The sequence below is a fragment of the Rhinolophus sinicus genome, linkage group LG02 (assembly GCF_036562045.2).
Source record: "Rhinolophus sinicus isolate RSC01 linkage group LG02, ASM3656204v1, whole genome shotgun sequence".
Lineage (NCBI taxonomy): Eukaryota > Metazoa > Chordata > Mammalia > Chiroptera > Rhinolophidae > Rhinolophus > Rhinolophus sinicus.
The window spans coordinates 143,371,690-143,395,252 of NC_133752.1; the positions used below are offsets into that span (position 1 = coordinate 143,371,690).

General features: G+C 39.7%; 1 protein-coding gene and 1 long non-coding RNA gene across 2 annotated transcripts in view; both read left to right on the top strand.

Moving 5' to 3' along the window:
• Positions 1-7,819: 7,819 nt before the first annotated feature.
• Positions 7,820-23,563, top strand: part of LRIG3 (leucine rich repeats and immunoglobulin like domains 3) — a 44,878-nt gene continuing 29,134 nt past the window's right edge. Inside the window, exons 1-3 of the mRNA XM_019742463.2 lie at positions 7,820-8,309; positions 14,057-14,128; positions 14,334-14,408. Of these exons, the coding sequence (XP_019598022.2) occupies positions 8,044-8,309; positions 14,057-14,128; positions 14,334-14,408 (413 nt within the window). The 5' untranslated portion in view covers positions 7,820-8,043. The remainder of the gene's footprint in view (positions 8,310-14,056; positions 14,129-14,333; positions 14,409-23,563) is intronic.
• LOC141570078 (uncharacterized) lies at positions 15,028-15,542 on the top strand. Its single transcript, XR_012493926.1, has 2 exons — positions 15,028-15,097; positions 15,373-15,542. It is a non-coding gene; the product is annotated as an uncharacterized LOC141570078 (long non-coding RNA).

Consider the following 23,563-nt stretch of genomic DNA (forward strand, 5'->3'; position numbering starts at 1 on the left):
TTTTTAATAACATACTTTAAAAATATTGGAAAAACATCAATACTTTAATATGAATTATTTTTGTGCATAGATTCAAAATCATCAACGAAAGCTCTTAATATTAGATGATGAAAATTCAAAAATGAGTTCACTTTTAACACCGGGAAGCTTGTATCTCTAGTACTTTCTCTTATAATGTTAGAAAGCATAGATTTTTATCAGAATCCCAGTAAGTTCATTTTCATGTCTATTATATTATTCATAATAGAAATTATGTGTCATGGCAATGAATGGCTTAATAAGTATAAATTAAGATGATAAAAGTTATTATCTTATAACATGAATTGGGTCTTTGAATGTGAGAAAGACACTAAATCAAGCATCACTGAGAGAACTTGGGCAGAGTCCCCTAACACAGAACAGCCTCTGAGAAGTTCCTGGAGCAATGGACTTTTAAAAAGCTGACTGGGAAATTAGAATTTAAAACTAGCCAATTTAGGACACTTAAAAAGAATTTCAACTGTCCAGGAGTTAGAAAAGCATAAAAATTAACATTAGCTGATAAACCAAAAACTAAAACGAAATTCTGCGACCACATGCAAAGTATCTCAACTGTTGAAATATAATCTCTAGATTTAATACTTCATTTCTCTGGGCTTCTTGGGTCACATGTATCCCATCGTGGCCCCCCAATTACGTGCAGTCCTAGACAAAACTGTAAAAAAAAGCAGTCTGTTTCCCTTTCTGCATCTTTTTATTCTTCTGATTACAAACCACCTAGGTTCTCCTGAAAGCCATATGTCGTTTTATAGAACACTGCCCCTAAACTGCTGATGACACTTTATGCAACATCCTGGGGTAGGGTGTAGTGACACTGCAGAACATTTTAGGGAGAAAGTCATGCCTGAGCACATACAATTAATCTCTAATCGTTAGATTTCAAGCACCACTCTACCTTTACAAATCAGAATCTGAAGTGACTGATTCATACATCCACACACGTGTAAGACAAATCTTTTTCTTAAACTTGAATCCATGAAGAGAGAAGAGAAGAAAGAGGGAAAGAAAAGAAAGGGAGTGACTGCAGTCAACCACCATGAAGAATTACCAAATTCCATGCTTTCCTGATTGATCCCAATCTGCTGACTGGAAGCCCCTTCCCTTCAGCCTTAAGGAAGACTTTGGAAACCCTTGCTTGTTCTGACTAGCGTGGAAAGCAGTGAAGCACGGTGGAGTCCGATTGACTGCGTTTGAGTCCCAACTCAACCATGTGCAAATTCCTTAGCATCTCCGTACCTCAGTTTCCTTATCTGGTAACATGGGGATGATACCCTCAAGGGTGGTGTAAGAAATAAATTAATACATAGGACAAATGTAGAGAATAGTAAGAATAGTAAGAGCTTGACAAATGCTGAATATCATTATTTGTGGAGTTGAAGGAATCTCCTACTTCCTTTCACCATTCTCATCTGTACAAGGCAGGTAGACAGAAAAGAGGTATGTATTCCTGATTTTCATGAGGGTGTCGGCCAGAGGAAGAGTAGTCCTTGGGAGAAAATGTTTTAAAAAATTGCAATGATTTAATTTGCAGAGGAAAATTAAGGAGTGTTTCTGTTAAGAGCTTCTCTTGTGTCCAGAAAAAGCAGAAAAGCTCAAATGGCAGCGAGAGAGAGGGAGGAATTTATTTATCTGGGCTGTCAAGACAAATGCTCTGACTGCAAAAGCTGTTCAAGTCTGAAATAGCAGCCGTAGGAGTGGGGGGGCTGCCTGCTGCAGACGCGGTTGTTCCCGGGGGGCAAGCAGATGAGCAAGGTGACTTTGAAAGCTTCTTCATGCTGTATGTCAGTGTTTCCTTGGAAATCTTTTTGTATGAATGTATAAACATAATAGATGTGTGCAAAAGCTTTGGGCTAAAAACTTCAGATTTCAGCAAGAAAGTATTTGCATTATCTTTACTATGACAGAAGCACAATGTCATACTGAACCTGACTCCATATCACCAAAATTCTTCTTTGTTCTCTGTTTGAAACACGTATGCAGAAGAATATGTAAACACTGCAGCTTGACGGTCATCCTTATGTTAGGAATAGAAGCAGAAGTTTTAATGTAGGGAACTTGATTTTGAGAATATTCATGACAAAGTCACCGTAATAATTTGACAGTCAGGCCTGGGTAAATATCAAATGTGTAAGAGGATGTAACTATAAATAAAAGCAATAAATAACTCATTATGAGCACTCTCATGGTTTGGAAATGCAAATTAATTCTTAGAATAGTGTATAGGCCAACTGTTCATCCAAGAAGAGAAAAATATTCTGCAGAAAAGTTCCCAGGAGGGATATATGAGTCTTTTTAGTAAATGTGCCTAAAAATTCTTTTTGACCTCATGGCATAAATTGAGTTATACACTAACTGTTTGAGGTAGAATAATTAAATTCCTATTAAAAATCTCAAGATATACATAGTATGCTGTCATAACACATACATTAAGGGTCTTATATTAAGGTTATAAAATGTTTTTCTTTGTTTTCCATTTTAAAAACAGTTATTTTCCTCATTTTACTCAGGAGTAATAGTGAAGGGTTTCCTTAGTTCCAACATTCCATTGGTCAATAGTGCCAGTAGCAGAACGTTTCTATAATTAACTCACTTTAATTCCCTGAATAATGAAAAGAAAACAGCAATTTGAGAGTTAACTCATAGGAACTAGAATCTATGTGGGACTTTATAGTTACACAATACTACTATGCAGCATTTGGATTTCTGCATTTCTGAGACGGTGGGCTATTTTATATGTGTTGAAATTCCCAGTGGAGTCTTAATATTGCTTCTGGCTAGAGGAGAACAAAATGGAGCAGGGATTGGAAGAAGAGGAGAAAGTGTCTTGAGGTCCTTAAAGGAGTTAAGAAACTGGAGACCCCTGAAAGGGTCTGTTGCTGGGGAAGGACACTCCCCACTCAGGAATCTGGAGGAATCTGGTTGAGCCCCTTCCCAACTCAGGGTTCAGCCCTCCCAGCGCCCCAGGATACACTGAGCTGATTTCCAGAGTATCCAGTTTTGTCCTCAATGAATTTCCCTCAGAGCATACATAATTCCTAGAGGGTAACTTGAGAAATGAGTCAAATAAAAAATAGCATATGTTTAATTTGTAGTTAAGTGAATGTTGAGACTACATTGTTTTCAATTCAAGTAATATCGTACAGTTGGCCAACTTGAGGAAAACAGATGGGTGGCCTATCTTCATCTTTCTAGATATTTTCTAAAGAGTTAAGACACTTCCTAGCAGGGGTTTTGTAAAGTAAGATTCTGTTCTCCTGCTCTCTGAGTGGAGCATTGCATTTTTTTGTGCGTGTGAGAAAAGGAGGTTATCTATTCCTTCTAAAATGCCTTAATGAATGGGGAAAGATATGGTTAGGTTACAGAGTACAGCAACATTTGCTTTTGGCATCATTATCTGGGGATTTTTGTGCTTTTCTTCCTCCTTTGCCTTATCTCTTTTCCCTTTTCACAGTTCACACTTACACAAACTGTGTCATTCATTGTAATGATAAAGCAAGTACTGAGTGTTTAGCTTTCATTCTTGTCCTTGGATGTTAAAACTGACAGCTTAGCACCTCTATTACTTTTTATCGGTGAGTCATTGCCCTTGCCAGCACTCAAGATAAGAAAGTCTCACACTTGCCAGAGGGAGAACAAAACAGGAAAACTGAAAAGAGCGCTGGGGCTGGGTAATACTAACCATAAAATGGATGGTAGGAGACTGTATTGAAAATGGGTGGGACTTGCCTTCACCAGGATAAAACTATAAATAAGAAGCTATTTGAGTCTGATTTACGGGATTACCAATGGAGAGTCCATCTTCAACTACCTGGTTAACCAGGGTAAACCTAGGAGCAGAGAAATTCAATACTTTCTATCATTTTAATTCAAATGTTAAAAGACCTTTAGTCAAAATGAATTTGACTACCTCATATTAAATCCTTATTTATGAGATATTAGCCACAAGAACTGAGAATCAACATTTGCTACTACTACTCTGTGTGTGTGTGTGTGTGTGTGTGTGTGTACCTAGAGAAACTATACCATGAGAGACCATCAGAGAATTCTGTGACACATTAAGGCTGTTTCTGGGTCACTGTTATTCACTGATAGATTTGGGGAGATTAAACAGAATTTTAAGTTCCATTTTCCCTTCGATTACAGACCATCTTCCTGGCTTCATTCCTTTTGTCAAAGTACTACAAAAGAAGCTGCACGGTGCTGTGAGAAACCTCAAGGACATTCAGTCCTCACCTGCTCAGGTAGATACCCAGTGGGAGTTCTGCCCTGTGGTTCATGAACAGATTGAGAAGTCTGTGAAAGTATTACATTGATTTCAAGTTCTCATGTGCAACTGGTTCCTCTTTCTATTGACTGCATGGCGGAGGCCACACTGAAATGGAGAATAGCCGTATTTAATGTGTGCTACATTCTTTACATGTCATCCTATTTCGCTCTCTCAACAACCATGTGAACTTTTGTGTAAACATGAGCCCCACCCATAAAACATCCTCAGCTGATTGATTCCCAATTGTGATTACTTTAAAGTAGAACAAGAATTTAAAGATGCCTGCAAAGCAATCTGTGTGAAGAAATCTCCTAGATTTATAATTTCTCCCCAGTTTTTACAGTCGTCTTGCCCATATCTAATTTGATAGCATTGTGTTTAAGTGATCACCTTCAAAGAATCTTTCTAAAATGGAATCTTTCCCAAGCTTCAAATTCACTATCATAGAAATGATATTACTTTCTGGTTGCACTCGTATTTATTTGGTTTATACAATATTTAATCTAATTGTGTAATTATAGATATAAACAAGTCTGGAACTACAATCTATTACGGATCAACATTTGACTAGTAGGAGCAAACATGAAAAAAGTGTACAAGGGAGGGGCTGGTAGCCTCTAGATATCAGCCAGTGATAGGCATTAGTCAATACTATGTTTCCCCGAAAAAACCTAAGCAGAAAATAAGCCCTAGCATGATTTTTCAGGATGACATCCCCTGAACATAAACCCTAATGCGTCTTTTGGAGCAAACCTTAATATAAGACCTGGTCTTATTTTTGGGGGAACACAGTAAATTTTACAGAGGGAACAGACAGTGACAGCTAATCCAGCGAACTGATAAATGGAAATCAGGTAAGAGAGTTTTTACTTCATTCCCAACTTAGATATGGAGAAACTGAGGTACTGAAAATTTAAATAACTCAATTAACAGCACATATCTGGTGAAACCCTTAAAGGATATAGGATCCATGGTGATGTGGAAATTCTAAGCATTACCTAGGAAGTAGTACAGTGAAAATGGCCAGTTACATTCGAGTGAATACTGTACGTGCTGGGAGTGCATTGGAGGAAGAGCTAAAATAGGACTCAGGGAAGACTCCTCCAAAAGAGGGATGCTTAATAGAAGTGGAAATCAACCAAGCAGATCTGGACAGAGGAATCAGCATGTAAAGAAGGGCCAAAGGCAAATAGCAGAGCGTGGGAAGACAACTGCAGGTAGTTACTAGAATAAAAGGGAGATGATTAAATGAGTTCAAGAGGTAAGTAGAGGCCAAACACAAACATTGGCTGCATATGTCACTCAAAAAAATTTAAACTTTACTCTGAGGACAATGGGACCTTGTGAAAGGAATTAGGCAGTTGAGTCACAGACCCAGATTTGAGCTTTTGGGATATCATTTGACTGCACTGTGGAGAAAGGACTGGAATACTAGATAGGAAAGAGGCTATGGCGGTAATCCAAGCAAGAGCTGATGGCGGTCTGAGTTTTTATAATGTCTATGGATATAGGTAAGAGATGCATTTAGTTGCTAGCTTCATCAGGACTTGCAAATTGATTGAATGTACAGGTGGTGGTGAGAACGAGGAAATGTTAAGGGTGAACGTTAAGGCTTCTGGGGCAGTAGTCATCCGGATGGAGGGAGGTATCATTTCTTGAGACAGTGAACTCAGAAGGAAAGAAGTTCAGGGGTGGTAAAATTCTGGGCATTATATTTGAGCATTAAATCTAAGATGGTTGAATATATAGGTCTAGAGTTAGGAGAACGATCTGGGCTAGAAACATGGATGTGGTAAATACCAGCATGTGGGTATATAAATGGAACTCACAGAAGGTGAAATAATATAAGGAAAGTGTAGAATGGGGGAAGAAAATGAGCCAAGCCTCCCCCAAATGGTAATCTATTTCTATCTCTGCCATGCAGGTGATGTGTCAGTCAGCAAGCCACCATACTCATGCCATCGTGCTTATACATAATGGCATGTATGTAATGGCATATTTCTTCTTTTTAAAAACTCCAATGCACTGAGCCTGATTTCCCTTATATGAAACAGATGGGACTGAGCTGGAAAATCCATAGTTTAAGTGTGGTGTATCTTGACCACGCCCAAGAAGGCCAAATGTTCATTCAAAACCAAGGTGCCATCATTATAAATATTTTCTAAATGTACATCATCAAAAAAGGTGATGGAGTTGATGCTAATGATAGGTGGAAAGAAGAGGATGGGTTGATCATATGTGAAGTAGTGTGTCTCAACTTCAAAGTGATTCTTTTCTCTGCCCCACAAATGAGAGTGCTTATACAGGTGATTTGTTACAGTGGAAATCAATGGGCATTAGAGTTGGAGTTAAAGTCTCAACTCTACAAGCTATCTCTACTCCTCAATAATGAACAGTTTAGGCAGCCCCAAGGGATGCTTTGGCAGAGAGCACGCAAGAAACACTGAGTGCAGAAGTGGAAGTTTAAAACAACCTTCTAGTTTTTGCCACAAACAGGTTAGTTGCCTTCTCTGGTTCTATTTCCTGACCTAGAGGAGGAAGGCATTCCCATGTGATCTCTGAGGTCTCCATCAGTTCCAATATCCTGAGGCCCCAATCACCTGTAAGAGTAAGTTAAGGCAGACTTCACTGGGAAGTCCTGTATGCTGAATCCACCCCAGGCTGAGGAGGCAGCCAAGTATTTCTAGGCTGGTAGCATTCTCAATCAGGATTTCTCATCAGTCCTTTGATTTGTCGTCAAAGCAAAGGTGGACCATTGTACATATATTAACTTTTTCCTCCAATGTCCTAGTTTTCATTTTGCTTTGAAATATTACTGAGACTTTTATTATTTCTTGCTATTGCATGCAATCTGATTGCCATCGCGGTTTTTTAGAAGGTTATTTCCCATAATTTCCCCCAGATCAATCCACTGCTCTACAGCTGGTTATTTGTAACTCAATATACCATTTCCAATACCATGACTTTTACATGTTATTCTTATTTTTGGAGCGAACCTATTGGGAAAAACCCACCAGTATTAATTTTTTTTAAAAAAATTGTACTTTCATTGAAACCACTGTTTCATCTGTGGATAAGACAATTTATAAATTGTTTAAAATTTGGAATTGAAAGGTTTCCTGATAAAAGAGCTAACTTAACTTTACTCTCCTGAAGTTCCCCTAAATACCTCCAACTCCGAGAGCTGCCCTAACATTTCCCCACTTGTTCGCTCACTCCCATTTTCTCTTCAACTCCATTTAATATCTGCTTCCCAGTACTGGAGCATGTACTGGAGACTTCTGGACCGAGAGGCTGGAAAATGTAACTCCGAATTTCCTACAATCTCAGCTCCACTTTCTCCAGTGCTCCCGCCCGGCGCTGAAGCCTTGTTATTGTCACGTGGCCACGGGCGACCGGGACCTGTAGCCTATGGACGCGCGCCGGCCACTGCACGCCCCGCCCCCCGACTCCGCCGAGCCGGGACCTGGCGCTCTGCTGCAGGGAGGCGGAGAAAAAGTTTCTTTTACGGGCAAGAAGGGGTTTCGGCGCGCCGACGCAGCTCGCACTGCAACTCTGCTGCAGTTGGCCGTTTTTGTTTGTTTGTTTGTTTCCCTCACGCTGCTCCGGGGCATGAAAGGACTTCGCTACGGGGAGTAAAAGAAAGGAATTTACCTGGGAGCGCGAGAGGAGGGCGCGCACACGCGGCCCGGAGCGCGGACGTCCACTCCAGGCTGGAAGTTTGTGCCGGGCTCCGAATGCGCGCCGGCTGCGGAGCGCAAGGCCGAGCGAGAGGCCGCAGGACCGCAATGGGCGCGGCGAGTCTCCGCGCGCCCGCGGCGGCGCTAGGGTTGCTGCTGTGCGCGGTGCTGGGGCGCGCGGGCCCAGTCGAGGGTAGCCGCCGTGGGGTCACAGCTGAGCGCCTGTGTCCCGCTCCCTGCCGCTGCCTCGGGGAGCTGCTGGACTGCAGTCGCCAGCGGCTGGTGCGCCTTCCCGAGCCGCTCCCACCCTGGGTCGCTCGGCTGTAAGTATTCGTCCCGTGGGTGTAGGGGCCGCGCGAGATTCTGGAGAGCCGGCCAGGGGCCCGGGCGCTGGGCGCTTGGCGCGCAGCAGCTTTTTCCAGGGCAGCTTCTCCTGGCCCAGGCCTCGCGCGGCGCGCCGTGGGGATGGAAAAGGAGCCGGCGGCACCTCGGTCTCCTTTCCCCAGTGCCTTGCAGGTCGTTCAGGTGGGCCCTTAGTGCGCCCAGCCTGGCCGCAGATGGGCGACGGGAGGGAAGCACTGACAACTCCGGGAGGTAAAGTCTACGTCCTGCGCCTGGAGCTTTCCTAAGGGGCTCAAATGCGCGCCCCTGCCTGACCTGGAGAGGTAGCAACCTGCGGACTACCGGAGTTCGCAGTTCTCCCTCTGAGTGTATGATCCTGTGGCTCCACTGAGTTTCTAACTGCTTCGGGCCCTTTTCCTGTTCCAAACCAGTCTTTTTATGCGCTCCTTTCATTCGGGAAGCCCCCTCAACAGAGTGCGGGCACTGTCCAAGCAAGCTATGGTAGACATTCTTTTGTTGTTCTTTCCCCTGTGCTTAATTTCACTTTAGGAAACTCCATAAATCCCCCTCCTCGACCACGTCGTAGCACGTCCTCGTTCCGGTAACAAGTTGGCAAGACTGATCAATAGATGTGGAAAGGAAGGAACTAGAGTTTTCAGAACCAAGGGCGTGATTTCTGTAGCTTCTCAACGCCCAGACAGTTTAGGAGACATTGCTGGGTACTGTTATGGAAGTTTGGGGATGCTGACTGTGAATTCCGAAAACCAGAAATCACTGCCAACTGCGCATAAGAACAGGGAAGAAAGCTTAGTTGAGTTGGAAAGGCTGATTCTTTGCAAATGTCATTTCCTTATTCTTTCCCAGCCTTAGTTTTGTTAAAATTGGAGGACTCGTGTAATATGTCAACAAACAGTTGAAACTTGTGTTTCTTTGTTTCTTTCTTTCTTAAAAGAAATAAAAGTGCAATCCATCTTTAGTCCTTAGGTGTGGGCCTAGCAGAACGGCAATGAAAATTCGAAGTTTTTAAACAATTCCTAGTAGATTATCCTAATGTCCTAATAAGACTGATAGTAAGAAATGGTGTTTTTAAATCATTGTGCTAATCAGCGTTTTTATTTGTGGACTGTAGAATTGTTGACCATCAAAAGCCTATTCTTTGTGTGTGTTAATAAACTTTGGTTTAGTAAAAAAGTAGATTGGAGAGTTTTAGATTAATATTTAATCTCGTATCACGGGCTGTTTTATTTGGTAGTTTTTTATTACAATTGAAGTAGGAGATAAGGGCTTTAACCTAAAGCAGGAAGACTTTCAATTAGTTGTGGCTAATTCTGTTCAATTGCCCCTTGTGGAGGTCATGCTGCCTTATTCATGAAATGTGAATGGCTCTATTGATGACATATGGAACTGAACATTTGAATGACTGGGGGTGAACACCTATGAATAATAGAGGGATGAGAAAAAGAAAATGAATACAGTAGTGCTTCCTGGGGTGTGTTTAGAAAGGCTTGGATCATTCACAAATCTAAGGTATATTCAATAGTTTCTCAATATCAAGTGGCCTCTTGGATCGTGCAATATATAGTATTTTGTGAATTTGGATGTCTTTAAAAAACATAACTGTAGTGCTTTTGACTAGAAGTTGAGTTAAACCAAAAGGGTTTTGATACCTATTTAAACGTTGTCTTAAAAGTAGCTGACCTAATTAGGACTTTGTTTTGCAGATAAATTGGTGGCACACTAAAAACAAATTACAGTTTATTTGGTTAGCACAATCTTTAATTACATTTCCGCCAGCAGTAAATTGTCTCAATACAAGTCCACATTCCTTAAATGTATGTGAAAATAAGTTCCACTTGTATAAATAAGCATTAGGTCTGTTGTCAGAAGCCCCACTGTGATCACTCATTGGACAGCTCTGTCATTCTTGTACTTGTGTGATTTTTAACCAACTTTGTAGTTGTCACCAAACCATGTGGTCTGAATTCTTTATTGTAAATGTTTCTTTTGTTTGTGCCTAAAGCTCTAGAGGTCTTCTCTCTCCACCTTTGACAGCAGTAGAAAAACACAAGGAATTGAGCTGTAACTTCTCTGTTACTTGGTGTTTGTGACAGGAGGCATAAGATAGGTGCTTCTTAAATTTTACATTATGAGAAAAGCTTTAAATAGACTGCTTCAGAGTTCAGAAGTAAAAAAAAAAATGCATACTGTTTTCCCATATTTTAACTTCCTTTTCTTATGTAATTAAGGTAGTAAAAATTTGCCTTAGGACTAGCCTATGAGAGCACTATTCAGAAAACATTTAGTGTCTGTCTTTTGTTTTAATTGTTGAATTTACAAGTTTAAAAAATCAGTCTTTCTATTTATTATACATGTGTATTTATTTTTTCACTTTATTCAGTTGTAATTTATTTCCATAGAAACCCCACGTATGAAAAGTTGAATAGTTTGAGCAATAGTATTGTAGTAGGTTCACCTTTCAAAAAGTAACTTCTAATACTTTAATGGAAGTGGCTCTTAAAACAGTAGTTATTTGAAGGTTGCTTACAACTGCCTTGAAAGGCAGACTTGAGTTTACATCTAGAGTTTGTGCTTACAGAGTCCTGAACCTAAAGAGGAGTGCTTCTTCGAATATGTTACTTAGTCAAAACAGGGAAAAGTTGCTCAATTGCCAGTGAGAGCTTCAAGTAATATTAAAATCTCACTGGAATTTCAGAATTATTTATTGTATCACAGAGAAATGTTTGATTTAGCAGGGCTCAGACACAAAAAGTATGAAAGGTACTTTCTGCTGATGGGATTTCTTTAGTGTTCTCCTGTTAGAAATTCTTTAGTTGGTACCAGAATTGGGGCTAGGGTAGGGGTAATAGTCCATATGGTTTTCACAGCTGTTTTTCTATATTTTCCAGACTAAAACTTGAACATAGCTGGCTGATTTATGAGTCACTTTGGATCAGTGTCTTAAAACAGCTACAGCCTGGCTTTTTGTTTTTCAGCTTTCCAGATTTCTGCTGAATTAGCAGCTCTGCAGGCCCCAGTGGGATTGATTAAGAAGCTGGGCTGGATTTGCATTTTAAAATTTGACTTGGAAGTCAGATTTCCAAATGCTAAAAGGAAGAAAATGATAGCTGGAACCAAATGTTGTAAATTAATTATTTTCATACATATTTCTTCTCTTGCTGATATTCAGGAAGAGAGACTTCTCTCCACCATGTAGAGTTTAAGTATTTGGCCAGCTGAGTTCTGGGTAAATAGTTAATACCTCCCTGCCTGACCACCTTTCCCTTTCATTAACCTCACTACCAGAAGTTTTTAAAACAGGTTTCTTGGGAAAGATGTTCGTTAATGGAACTCTAAAAATGAAGAATCTGCTTTCCCTACTGAATGTTATGGGTTTTAAGAAAACAGGGACGATTGTACAACTTGAATTTGTGTTTAATGGTCTAGCCATAAAAACAATATAAGAAAAATTTAGGAAAATGTGACATCCTTTAACTGGAAAGTAATCATTTCTGAAACATAAACTGTATTCAATCTAAATTTAGGTGCATTAAATTTTCATGGCTTTAAGTATTTAGCAGTAAAAGTCACGTAAGGGGTGACTTTTTTTTTCTCCCACATATATTGTGGTTTTAATGGTGGTACACAAAATTCAGGAATGGAAGTGTTGCAATAACTGAAATAGTTAAGGTTGCCAGCTCCTGCTTCTGAATCAGAAGTGAGTGGTCCTCAGCATGTGCACTGTTCTGTGAAGGCAGTTTCTCAATTTTTTAAAGGTCTTTTGTTGGAGATCTCATCCCATTACTGGTAGAAAAACAGTTAAGCACTCGACCTCTTTTCTCACAGGATTGCTCTGTGAAATAATCCTTACAATGAAGTGAAGAGTGTGGTTTCAGTTTTTCTAATTAAAAAGAAAATCTCCAGTATTAAATGTAAATGCTATTTGGTTCTCCCTTTCCTTTTAAAACTTGAAACAATAGGGGATGCAGTTTTATGCTGGTTCAATGTTTAGTTAAGTGAGTCCAAGTGAGATTTTTTGTTGACTCAGGCTACCTCCCAGGTGAAGGACTCTTTTCCTTGGTTGTTTTTTAAACCCTGTGGGAAATGTGTGACTGTCTGTGGTGCTAAAAGCACACAGGTTTTGTTTGAATCCTAACGTGAGTTGTTGGGCTCACGGTTTCCTTGATGAACTCCAGATGGACCTGAGCTGGGTTTGTGAGGGAAAGTGTCTGGCTCCAGCGTGGTGAGCATGCACAGCAGTGGTTGTAATTGCAGGATTTTTATAGTTTAAAGACTGTGCCAGATTTTTTTCATGTTATAACTCTACCAGAACAAATCTACTCATGTCTGTTACTGTCTGGTAGGTCTTGAGGCAAACATGTTTCAAATAAAACCTTTGCAGATTTTTTTTTTTATAGGTGAAATAGAGAGATCCAGGTTTATTCTCAAAACAAAAATTCAAAGGATGTATGATTTCTAATTGTTACCTAATGGATATGCACTAAGTAACACCGCCTCTCTGGATGTGATTTCTCTGCCTTTTTTTTTGGTGGAGGGGCTTACTTATGCATACAACAAATGGGTCATGCTTTTCACTAATCAAATGTGGTTATTTGAAACTTGGGTTACATAAAATCTTCATTTTTAAACACTGAAAGAATTAATTTAGTAAGAGATGGTTAACCTCTTTCAGTAGGAGAGCTTTAAGCCATACTGTTGTTAGCCTGGTTTTCAGTAGCTGTTCAGCCATTTCATTTTCATTACACCATTTTGAAGGCACATATTCAGTATGTTGACAAATATAAGGACTATAACCAAATATTGGGCAGATTTTGTTTCATAGTTTGAATCTTAAATGCTGAAATGATGTTCTGAGGTAAATGCTGAGATTGTGTATGTATGTAGGAGTTTTGTTATGCCTTTTTTTTTTTTTTTAAATAATAGCCTATGGAAATTGTTGCTATGTTAGGTTGAGTCTTTGAGTAAGAAGCAGATTTATTTTAATGATTGAAAAGAAATCTGATCACAAGGGTCTATACACTCTGCTTAACTTTGGTAGGTACTTGATATGGCTTAAATTATACATTATATTACCAGATATTGAGATTTGGGGAATATAGGAAAGCATAGGGTTCTGTTGGTTTCTCTCTCTCTCTCTCTCTCTCTCTCTCTCTGTCTCACACACACACACACAAAATGGCACTTTAAATAATTTGGTGCCTTAACCCTGAGAAACAAATGTGTGAAAAGCAATTTTTATTTTGTTTTACTATAATAAAGACACTGATGCTTAATTTTATGATAATAAAAAGGTTTCTGGAGAAGTTTTAGTCTCAGCAACCTGCCTAATTAGCCACTTTTCATAAGCCATGACTTCATCATATCAAGTTGGAAGTGAGGAGATGGTAGGGGATGGGGAAGGTGAAGCAAAACAGCCAGCTCACAAAAGATCTGTTCACCCTGTGCCAAAAAACATCTCCTAAAACATTTGTGGGTTTAAAGCATTTGAATCTGCCAGCCTCCTAAACTAATTTTGTCCTCAGAGTTTGTATTTTTGAGTTGGGCATTTTGGTTAACCATCTGGTTTTATGGACAGGATGGACCAATTATTTCTTATGTTGTCACTAGTGTTGATAGAGGTATTTCACAGATCCAGTCTGCCTTGTACATCAGTAAGTGCTATTAGTGATTTTTAAAAACTACTTATAATTTTATTTTTGTTTTCTCATAGGGACTTAAGTCACAACAGATTGTCTTTCATCAAGGCAAGTTCCCTGAGCCACCTTCAAAGCCTTCGAGAAGTGTGAGTCTTATTTTCTATTTGAGGTTTGAATAAAATATACTACCCAGGACACTACTTAATTGTAAAGAACATTTGGATAACAATAAGTTATTTAAAACTGTTAACTTGGGAGGTGTCTTCAAATAATTTTAAAAAGTTTTCACCTCCATGATTACAGATTACCTAATCATCTTTTCTCCCCCCTCTTTTTTTTGGGCATTTTTAGGAAACTGAACAACAATGAATTGGAGACCATTCCAAATCTAGGACCAGTCTCAGCAAATGTTACACTTCTCTCCTTGTAAGTGAATGAACGTTAGCAGCATTTCGCATGTATGTTTGCAGGGATCTCGGGTAGCAGTTACCTATGGGCTAGAGTGAGGACCTTACAAGCTGAATACGAATACTTCCCTCAGCAGATAATGGAGAAGTGTTCTTCAAATTGGTTGACTTGTTTTCCAGCCCTCCTCTTTCTCACTCCTAATTTTGAAGTATTATTGTAACAACATACTTTTTACGCTTTGCTGTCTTTGCTGAACTGATCTCTGAGATTCAGAGAAGCCACCTTCATCCCATGGAGACATGTATTTGATTGTATTCTGTAGACTAGGACTTGAACTCAGGTATTACTTAATGGTTGGCATGGGAGCTGTGGATTAGATATTATTACATGGTTACTAGTGGAGAATGATTGCAGTTTTGTGAGGCGAAATGGGAGTTGTTCATAAGGCATTGGAGTAACCTCTTTTAAGTGCAGTGCCTACAGTGGAAATCAGGGTTCAGAAACATCACGTTAAAATATGAGCTTTATACGGTTAAAGTTAAATATGTGATTGAAGTTAAAAATACCACTGCATGTTATTTTACAAAAGGAGTTTTCAAATAAAATTAACATTCTGTTAAATTTGCTGTATGTTTAGGGCAGATGACATGTTTATATTCATGCACTGAAGATGTTTTGGAATAATTTTGACTTTTCAGCATTTAAAGGTAGCATTTAGAATGTGCATGGTTTAATTTTTAAAATTAAGTAATTCACTACCCTAATCTTGAATAATTTAAATATATGTTTAACCCACTGAAGTTAAAAATGTTTTCCTCCTTCAAAAAACAAGAAAAAAAACACCATTGTTAGGCACTTCTGGGAAAGGTGTTGGGAGGGTCGAAATTATACAGTAAATTTCAGGAAAGCTGTTCAATTAATTAAAGTGATCACTACCCAATTGCTTACATCTGGTGATTTATAGAGGTTTGTTTTTATTCAGGGCCCAGGTCAGCTAAGTCACTGCTGCAGCCGCTGTGTCTCCTTTCCTCTGTTTGAGTAAGAACTAAGTGACATTTGATACTGATGTGGTTTTTCCAAAGATCAGAAACAGAAAGGAATGAAAGAAAAAGCAATTGGTATTTGACAAATAAACACTGAATTTAAAAAACATTTTTGTGCTAGCATTAATACCTGTTTTCTTTGCCTTTCACAATTGCTTAAAATTGTGGAGTCTAAATAAAGCACTGGTTTTGGTAACTTAAACATCTTTAGCTACTCTCGTTTGACCAGTGGGGCCTTTTGAAATCCCAGAGAATGCCACTTGCCCCTTCTGTCTTTGCCCTGTGTATTGGCAGGTTCTGTCAGCACGTTCAAGAGTCTTGAGGGGGTCATTGCATGCTTCATGGCGAAGAGGGTTTGAGTGGAGTTTCAGAACCTGGGTGGGGTGGGGAAAACAATCTCCTTGGCATGGTATCTAGAGGTAAAACCATAAGAACTTGTAAGGAAATTAGACGGTTCTGGTGGAAATAAATAACCTAGTGATTTCATGCTTTAAATCTATAATTTGTAATTAGAAGACTGAAATGAAATAAGGAAAGTTAGAAATTTTCTAAATTTGCACTCGTCTTCATATTCTTGTTTGTGTTTCACCTTAGTGAGTGCTGAATAATCTTCTTTGAATTTGAATAATCTCACTTTCTTTCCCCTTAATTTGCCGTAGTACGTCTAACCAGGGGTTGCTTTGTCCATCGATATAATGATAGATCCCATTTATTACATAGACCACATAGAATCTGTGAACAATAACTTATATAGGTAGTTATTCAATATGGATCATGAAAAATTGTTTTCACACCTATGAAATATCTTGAAAATTTTATTTCTCTAGCTGTTTTCTGCAAATGTTTTGTTTTCTCCTGTAGGCGTCTTTGGATATTGCAATACACAATCATAGTTTCTAAAGCACTATTAATTTCTGCCTTGTGTAGGGTGGAACATTTTCTTTTATATAGAAGCACTTGAAAATAAATAATCAGAGCTAGAAGTCAGTACGCATACATTTCTGAAATTTCAAAAAAATGGTTAAACCATATAACATGGCTCAGATTAGAAACTTGCTGTAGAACCACAATTAAATCCTATATGTTTCAAAGTAGTTCTTAGGCTTATTTAACTTTATTCTATCAAGTTTTTGTTGTTGTTATTGTTTTTTACAGTTTGTGGAACAAATCATTTGTCTGGGTAATTTGCTCAAGTTAAATAATTTTAAAATGTATTTTAAAAAAAGGAAAAATACAGTCTTGAGCTCCAACTGATTTCGTATCAGTATTCCATACTTTTGCTGCTCTGTCCAGTAACCCCCCAGCTGGAGGGCTGTATGCAGAGGAAGACTATGCCTGGTAAGACCTTCCTCTTCTCTCAGCTTCAGGGGCCAGGAGATGGTGTCCCATGTCCGGAGATGAATTTATTTAGTTCTGACAATGTCAAGGAAACCTGACAAAATGCCAGGTCTTGGGATGATGGTTGGATGATCATTGATGATCGTCCCCATTAACAAAGCTCATCTCTTAACATTTTTAGGGATTTTTCAGAATATAAAAAAACCTGAATAGACTTGCTTTTCCTTGAACCCCACACAGCACTAGCTCAGAAGTCAACTGGTAAGCTAAGGGCAAGACATAGTTTGTGTTTTTGTTCATTATTCTCTCAATTTCCTAGTCATGGCAGGATGGTATATTTAGGAGAGGAAATGGAATAATCTTTGGAGGGAAAATATTTTGAAGCAAAACTGTTGGTCTGGCATAAGTGAGTTGTGTTTAGCATATATGATAGTTATAGTTTCCTGTGACGTGGCCTGAGCTGCTCAAGCAGTACACATTTTTGAAACCTGTGACCTGGATTAGGGTCTGGTTTGAATTCATGAGTTGCATGACATTATTTTTGAATAAAAGTGTCCTTAGTGGTCATTGGCTAGAGCTAGTTGAGTCTTAGTCTTGACATTGATGGTTTATACAGTATGGCCCAACATACAGACACTTGCCTGGTGTCGTAGAGCTAAAAGGTTTAGGTCAGTGAATCCAAGAGGCACCTAGAGCACTTGTTAAAAATGTAGATTTCCTGACGCTGTCCCTAGAGATTCTAAATTAATGGGTTTGGGTGGGGCCCAAGAACATTTGTTTTAATACATCTACCTTGCTGATTCTAATCAGAAATAGCATAAATACTTCTTGAATTACCAGTAAAGTTTATCATAATCAAATAAACCTTTTCTCATTATTTCTTATCTCAAAGGTAGAACATTTCTCCTGAGTTCATAATATGTTATTTTTCCAGAGATGATGTTGGTATCCTTTCAGAGAAGTTGTTAGAAAAATCAATCACCTTCACGGGGAGGACCCCAGAAATGTGTGCTTGGCCAATGGCAATCCACTGAAGAGATTTCGAACAGAGTAGGGTGATCAGATTTGCTATTTGAAAGCGTTGCTCTGGCTTTAGTGTGGAGAATGGCTTGGAGGTGGCGAGAGGGTGGTTGTGATGAAGAAACCACTGCAATAGGCCGGGAGAGGTGATGGCACTGTTCTTCTGCGGTGCAGCTCTGGTCACGTCAGTACAATAGGGACTAAAACCATAGCTCAAGTCAGATGGCTCAGAATTAATTGCTGGCTCTTCTCTTTGTGACCCCGGACAAGTTACCGTCTGTGTTTCCTCATCTATCAGTGTGAAGAATAATAATATTGCCCACCTCAGAAGGTTGTTATGAGGATCTGGAGAGAGAATACAGGTAAAACGAGCTGGCATATGCTCAGTGCTCAGGGAATATGAGCTGTGATCATGATGGGGATCATTCATGCAACTAAAAGTGATTGAATAAATAAACAGTGCCAGACTCTGTTGTAAGTGCTGGGAACACAGCAGTGAACAAAGCCGACAAACTCCCTCTTACCAGGAAGCTTCCATTCTAGTGAGGGGTGAGAAAAAAATCAGTAAACCAATTTTAAAGGAAAACTTCAGGGTTATATATATATATATATATATATATATATATATATAAATGCTCTGAAGGAAAAGGAAAAAGGACAAAGGGACAGAGAGCTCTGGCAGTTGCCCTTGAATGTGGTCAGGGAAGACTTCTTTCTGAGTATTTACCAAATCTTACTGGGTACTCTTTTAGGGCTGAGATTCAACAGTGAACAAAACAGGTAAAAATCTCTGCCCTCCTCGTGGTGACCCTCTCATGGAAGGAGAAAGACAAAAAGTAAAATAAATAAGAAATGGTCAGAAGGTGAGAAGTGCTGGGGAGAAAAATAAAGTAGAAAGGAGGTATGCGAGAGTGATGGAAGAGGGGTTTACAGTTTTAGACAGGAATGCATAGAGGGCCTCGCTAAGAGGGCAACACTTGAATCAGGGCCTGATGGTGGGGGAGGGAGTCATGTTGGGGCATCCTGGTGGTGGCAGGGGGGTCATCTCCTTCACCCTCCCCTCCCTGTCCAGACCATCTTGCCTGTATATCTAACTGTTACATGGTAATGAAATGATTTTGTTTTAATTTTCTCCTCTCCTATAATTTGAGGCCTCTGTGGCTGACTCTTGTTTTTCCCAGCACTTAATGCAGGTGTATGGCATGTAGTTGGTGCTTAATGAGTATATGAATTAAGGAATATTTATGGAACAGCCTCATAATTCTAAGCAGTTAGCATAATTCAAACAAATCTCCTCCTATAAACTTAGTCTATACCAGTGACTAAAAATTTACAGTGGAGACAAAGCATACGTATGTTTTACTTAATTTGTGTTCAACTCTGCATGCTTAGTAAAAAAAAAAAATAATAGTAAATTATAACAACAGCAATAATTATTAAAAGAAGGAAAAAAGAACAAGAGAAATAACTTAAGTAGTGTAAGGATTTAGCTTACCACTGTGGTCTGTGAGCACGTGCCCTGGAGTGTGTGTCAAATGAAAGTGTGTGGGAAATAAAAACCCACTTTCCCATTTCCCTTTCAAAGTGAATATCTCAGTCCACTCAGGATGACTTTGGTCTTCAGATTATTTAACCCGTGTGTCCAACACACATAGGAACTACTTCTTCAGGTCCCTTTTCCAGCGAGATCTGATGTGATTTATGTGCTACAAAGAACAATCTGAGTGGTAGGGAGTAGGGAGTATGGGCAGTTTGTGTGGCATGAGCAATAGTCATTGTAGAATTCTGAGAAGGGTGGTAACTTTTCCTTTTTTCGTCAGTTTTGAAACTCCCACAAGTGTGGTCTGAATAGCTCTCCAATGACATTTGTCACACATCTCATTCCACGGTAGGACTCATAACTTAATTGAGCTCTCAACCCCCTCAGCACAGACTAGACCCAGTCTAGTCTCTGGCACTTGGGAGATGCTCATTAAATATCAGAGTGGACGAGAGAGATCGTGGACCCTTGTGCAGGGAGACCTGAGCTGGGAATGGGGCACACAGGTTTTTGTCTTATCTCACACTAATGACCTGTCTGACCTCAGGCAGAGTTAATTAACTCTTCTTTGTTTGTCTGTAAAAACAGAGTAAGATGTCTCCATCTATCTCATCTGGTTCCGGTGAAGGATCAAATGGCATGATGTACATGAAAGGGCTCTGAAAAGTGTGAGCAGCAGCAGCTGCTGGGTGTGGCGGAAGAGCAGAGACTTGAGGCAGTGGCCAGGGTGGATTCCTGGAGAGGAGGGTCGCCAGAGGAAGGCAGGATTGAGAAACAGCATCCTGGCAGCAGGAGATGAGGGAGAGAGAAAGAACTTCGCATTTGGGGTGACTTTTCAGGAAAACTTTTGTTCTCTTCATGTAGTTCAGAAAAATTGGTGAGGATTCAATTATAATTAGTAACTGAACAACATTTCTAGCCTGAGGGCTCGTGTACCGATAAGGCAGAATTTGAATTTGTCATGCCCAACAACCACACCTACTATGTGCCAAGCGCTCAGGAACAAAGAAAAATAGGACTTGGCCTTGCCCTCGAGGGGCTTTGAGTAGTGAGTAACGGGAAGACAGACAGTAATGAGATACTCCAAGTAGGGTGCTGCCCCAGATGATAGAGATATGCTTGGGTCTGTCCCATGCAGAGCAGAGCTGTGGTTTCAGTAAGTGTAGAGTGTGAGGGTGACAGGTCCAGAGGAGGTAGGAGACTTGGGTAAATTGGTAGGGTTGCCCTTAGGTGTTTTACAGGTTTGGGAGTCACTGAAGACTTCAAAGCAGGGGGATGAAATAACTGCATTTCAGTTAAACACAGAATCTGCTTTTCTCCTTTTTTTCAAGTCGTCATTAAACAGTGTTCATTTTCTAAATGAAGTTCCATAAAGACAAATAAATAATGTGACTTTGATACTTAACAGTTCTGACTTGCCAAATACCTGTCTGTTGTCCATCCGTCCTGGGAACTCTTCTGTGATCTGAGCCCTGCTGTGTTAGGGCCACATCTCTTTCCCACAAAGGGACATTGGCCATAGGGTGGGAGACGTTTGAGTATTGCCTTCTGGATGATGAAAAGAGTAGATTTGAACTAGTGGTTAGAAATCTCATCGACAATGTTCTAGATACTGAACCCAGCACCGTATTAAGTGGGAGTTTTATCCATAGTCATGCATTTCTTATTACATTCCAAAAATCAGACTAATAAAATCAGTTTGGTAGACAGTGATTTAAGAGACTATTGCTTGGTTGCATTGCACAGGGTTTATTTAAATAATTCATCAAACTCAATTTATGACTTTTAAAACTTTGATATTTTAATAGTTCACAACTCAAAGATGCATGTAAAGAAAGCAAGCATTATGCAGGTTCTCAGGTGATGTAAGTAATTTTGTCACTATGCAGCAAAGCTCAGAGATTTTAGTTTTAGTTGTTTGTTTTTTTAACCAAAACTTATGCGTCAGTATGTTCATTGAAGAAGTTGGGAAGCAGTTTTAATCAAAATTAGAACTTAATTTTCTGGGAATCATGGAGCTTTGTTCTGATCAAGTGGACATAAACCATATCCCATCTTTACCTGTATCTGGGTATAAATGAACCCTGGAATTTGGTCACTGAAAATGTTATCCCCAGGTGTGTGCTCTGCTGATATAGATGAATGGACTGTGTCTTCATATGTAAAGGATGTTGCCTTAGGGGGCTACAACCTTCACCAGTGCGAACACACCAGACATTACTGTGTTTAATGGAAGTAAGATCATGAAGCTCAAGTCCTACAAAATAAACACATACGCATCTTACTATGATAAGTTGGATTTTATTGGATTTTAAAATGTTTATATGTGATTTGCACATAAAAGAGAGTTTACTGTACATAGAGCTGTGTTTATGGCAAATGCTCTCTAAGTGTATCTTCACAGTTTCTTGGAAACCAGTCCCCACAATACAAATTTGCAAGGTTTGTGAATGTTCAATGTAGAATGGCTGTATTTGAAACATAAATTCGTGATCGTGTTCTGGCTCTTTAAACCCTCCAGGAGTTTCCCATTGCTCTTAGATCTAGAGAAAAATCCTTCTGAAAACATAGAATGCTTTGCATGATCTGAATCTCCTTTGCCCATTGAGCCTCCTCCAGACTCATTGCTCAGTTCTAGGAACATGCCAGCTTGTTCCTGCCTCAGGGCCCATTACACATGCTTTTCCTTCTTCCTAGGATGCTCACCTGCCCCCAACTCTCATTAAGTCAGACTTGGGTTTCCCTTATGTATTTTCATGTCTCCTTTATTTACAATGTCCACTATTCTGCAATGTCCATTTTCCCCACCGGAATGAAACCTCCTAAAAGCTGAGGTTGTGCCTGTTGTCATCTCCACTGTAACCCTGGCATTAGTGCAGAACCTGGCATAATGGTAGACGCTCAGTACGTGTTTGTTAGATGAGTGACCAAACAGATACCCCTGTTCAAATGGACATACATAGCTAATTGTAGAGGAAACTGCTTAGTTCACCCGTCTGTCCCTGCCTCTTGATTCACACTTACAATTTTCATGAATGAAAGTTGGGTTTTCCAAAGTGATAACATTTTTAGATTTGAAATAGTAACTCTGGGCAACTTTCTTCAGTCTTGGAGCCGATAAAATTGAACCCCAGTTCCTTGAACTTGACCTTCCAGTGTAGTGTGCCCCCAAAACTCCTGTATTACCAATGTTTGCCCTGAACCTACACCATTTTCTCATCCCTTCCCTCAACTTCATGCTAGCCATTTTGATTGCTGCTTTGAAGTATCAAGTGCAGCTTCTTTCAGAGACTTCTCTAAGCTGAATGAGGCTTGTGCTGCCAAGGCAGACAAAACAATAAAGCTACTCGTATAGCTAGTTGCTTTTCGTGACTGGGGTGGCAAGACTCAGCATGTGTGTCTATCCTGGACTAGTTACTTTTCCTCCTTCTCTGCTTTATTTCAGTATCTCTCAGGGCTCTAGTTGGGTAGAGAGACCAAAACAATGAAGCAGGGCTCTAACCAGTACCACTCTTTCTTTCTTTGCCTGCAAGTTGCTTAAGTACTACATTCAAAACATGAAAGGGAAGGCAGTTATACATATAAGCACCTCCTTTCTAGCACTTCAAATCACCTGCCTGGCTGTCTCCCTCCCTCTCCATGAAACTTGAGCCAGTAGATACAGTAAGTAGTCTCTAGAGTGAGGTTGAAAACAAAATGAAATACTAAGGTAACGTTCAAGCTGTAAGTACCATGCAGCGTAGGATCAACCAGGTAGACCTTCTTGGATTGTCGATTTTACTAGGCATGAGCAGTTTTAAATATTTTTATAACAAAGCGAACATGGAGTAGAATCAAGCGAGCATAGTTCTTTAGAAAAAAATAAGATGTTTTTTGAACTTAACCATGTAACCCTGCACAAGGTATTGGCCTAGGAATAAAGCGCAGTATTCTTTAAAGATAGATGTTTACAGAATCAGGTAAGTAATTAGTGGGATAAATCCCTCTATCTCTTTATTTTCCTGTCTTTTTTCCTTTCACTTCGTCACCACCATCCCCATTTAAGTATCAAGACTAAGGTCAGGGGAATTAGAAACAGTTTGCTATGTTATATAACTGGTCGTAACTCATGTTTTTGTTAGCTTTGAGCAGCTACACGCAATTCTGGTAAGTCTGAATTGGAAGGGACATTTCTCCCTGTGGAGAAATCTCTGAAACAGAGGTTATCCAACCTCCCCTAGAGCACTTGCAGA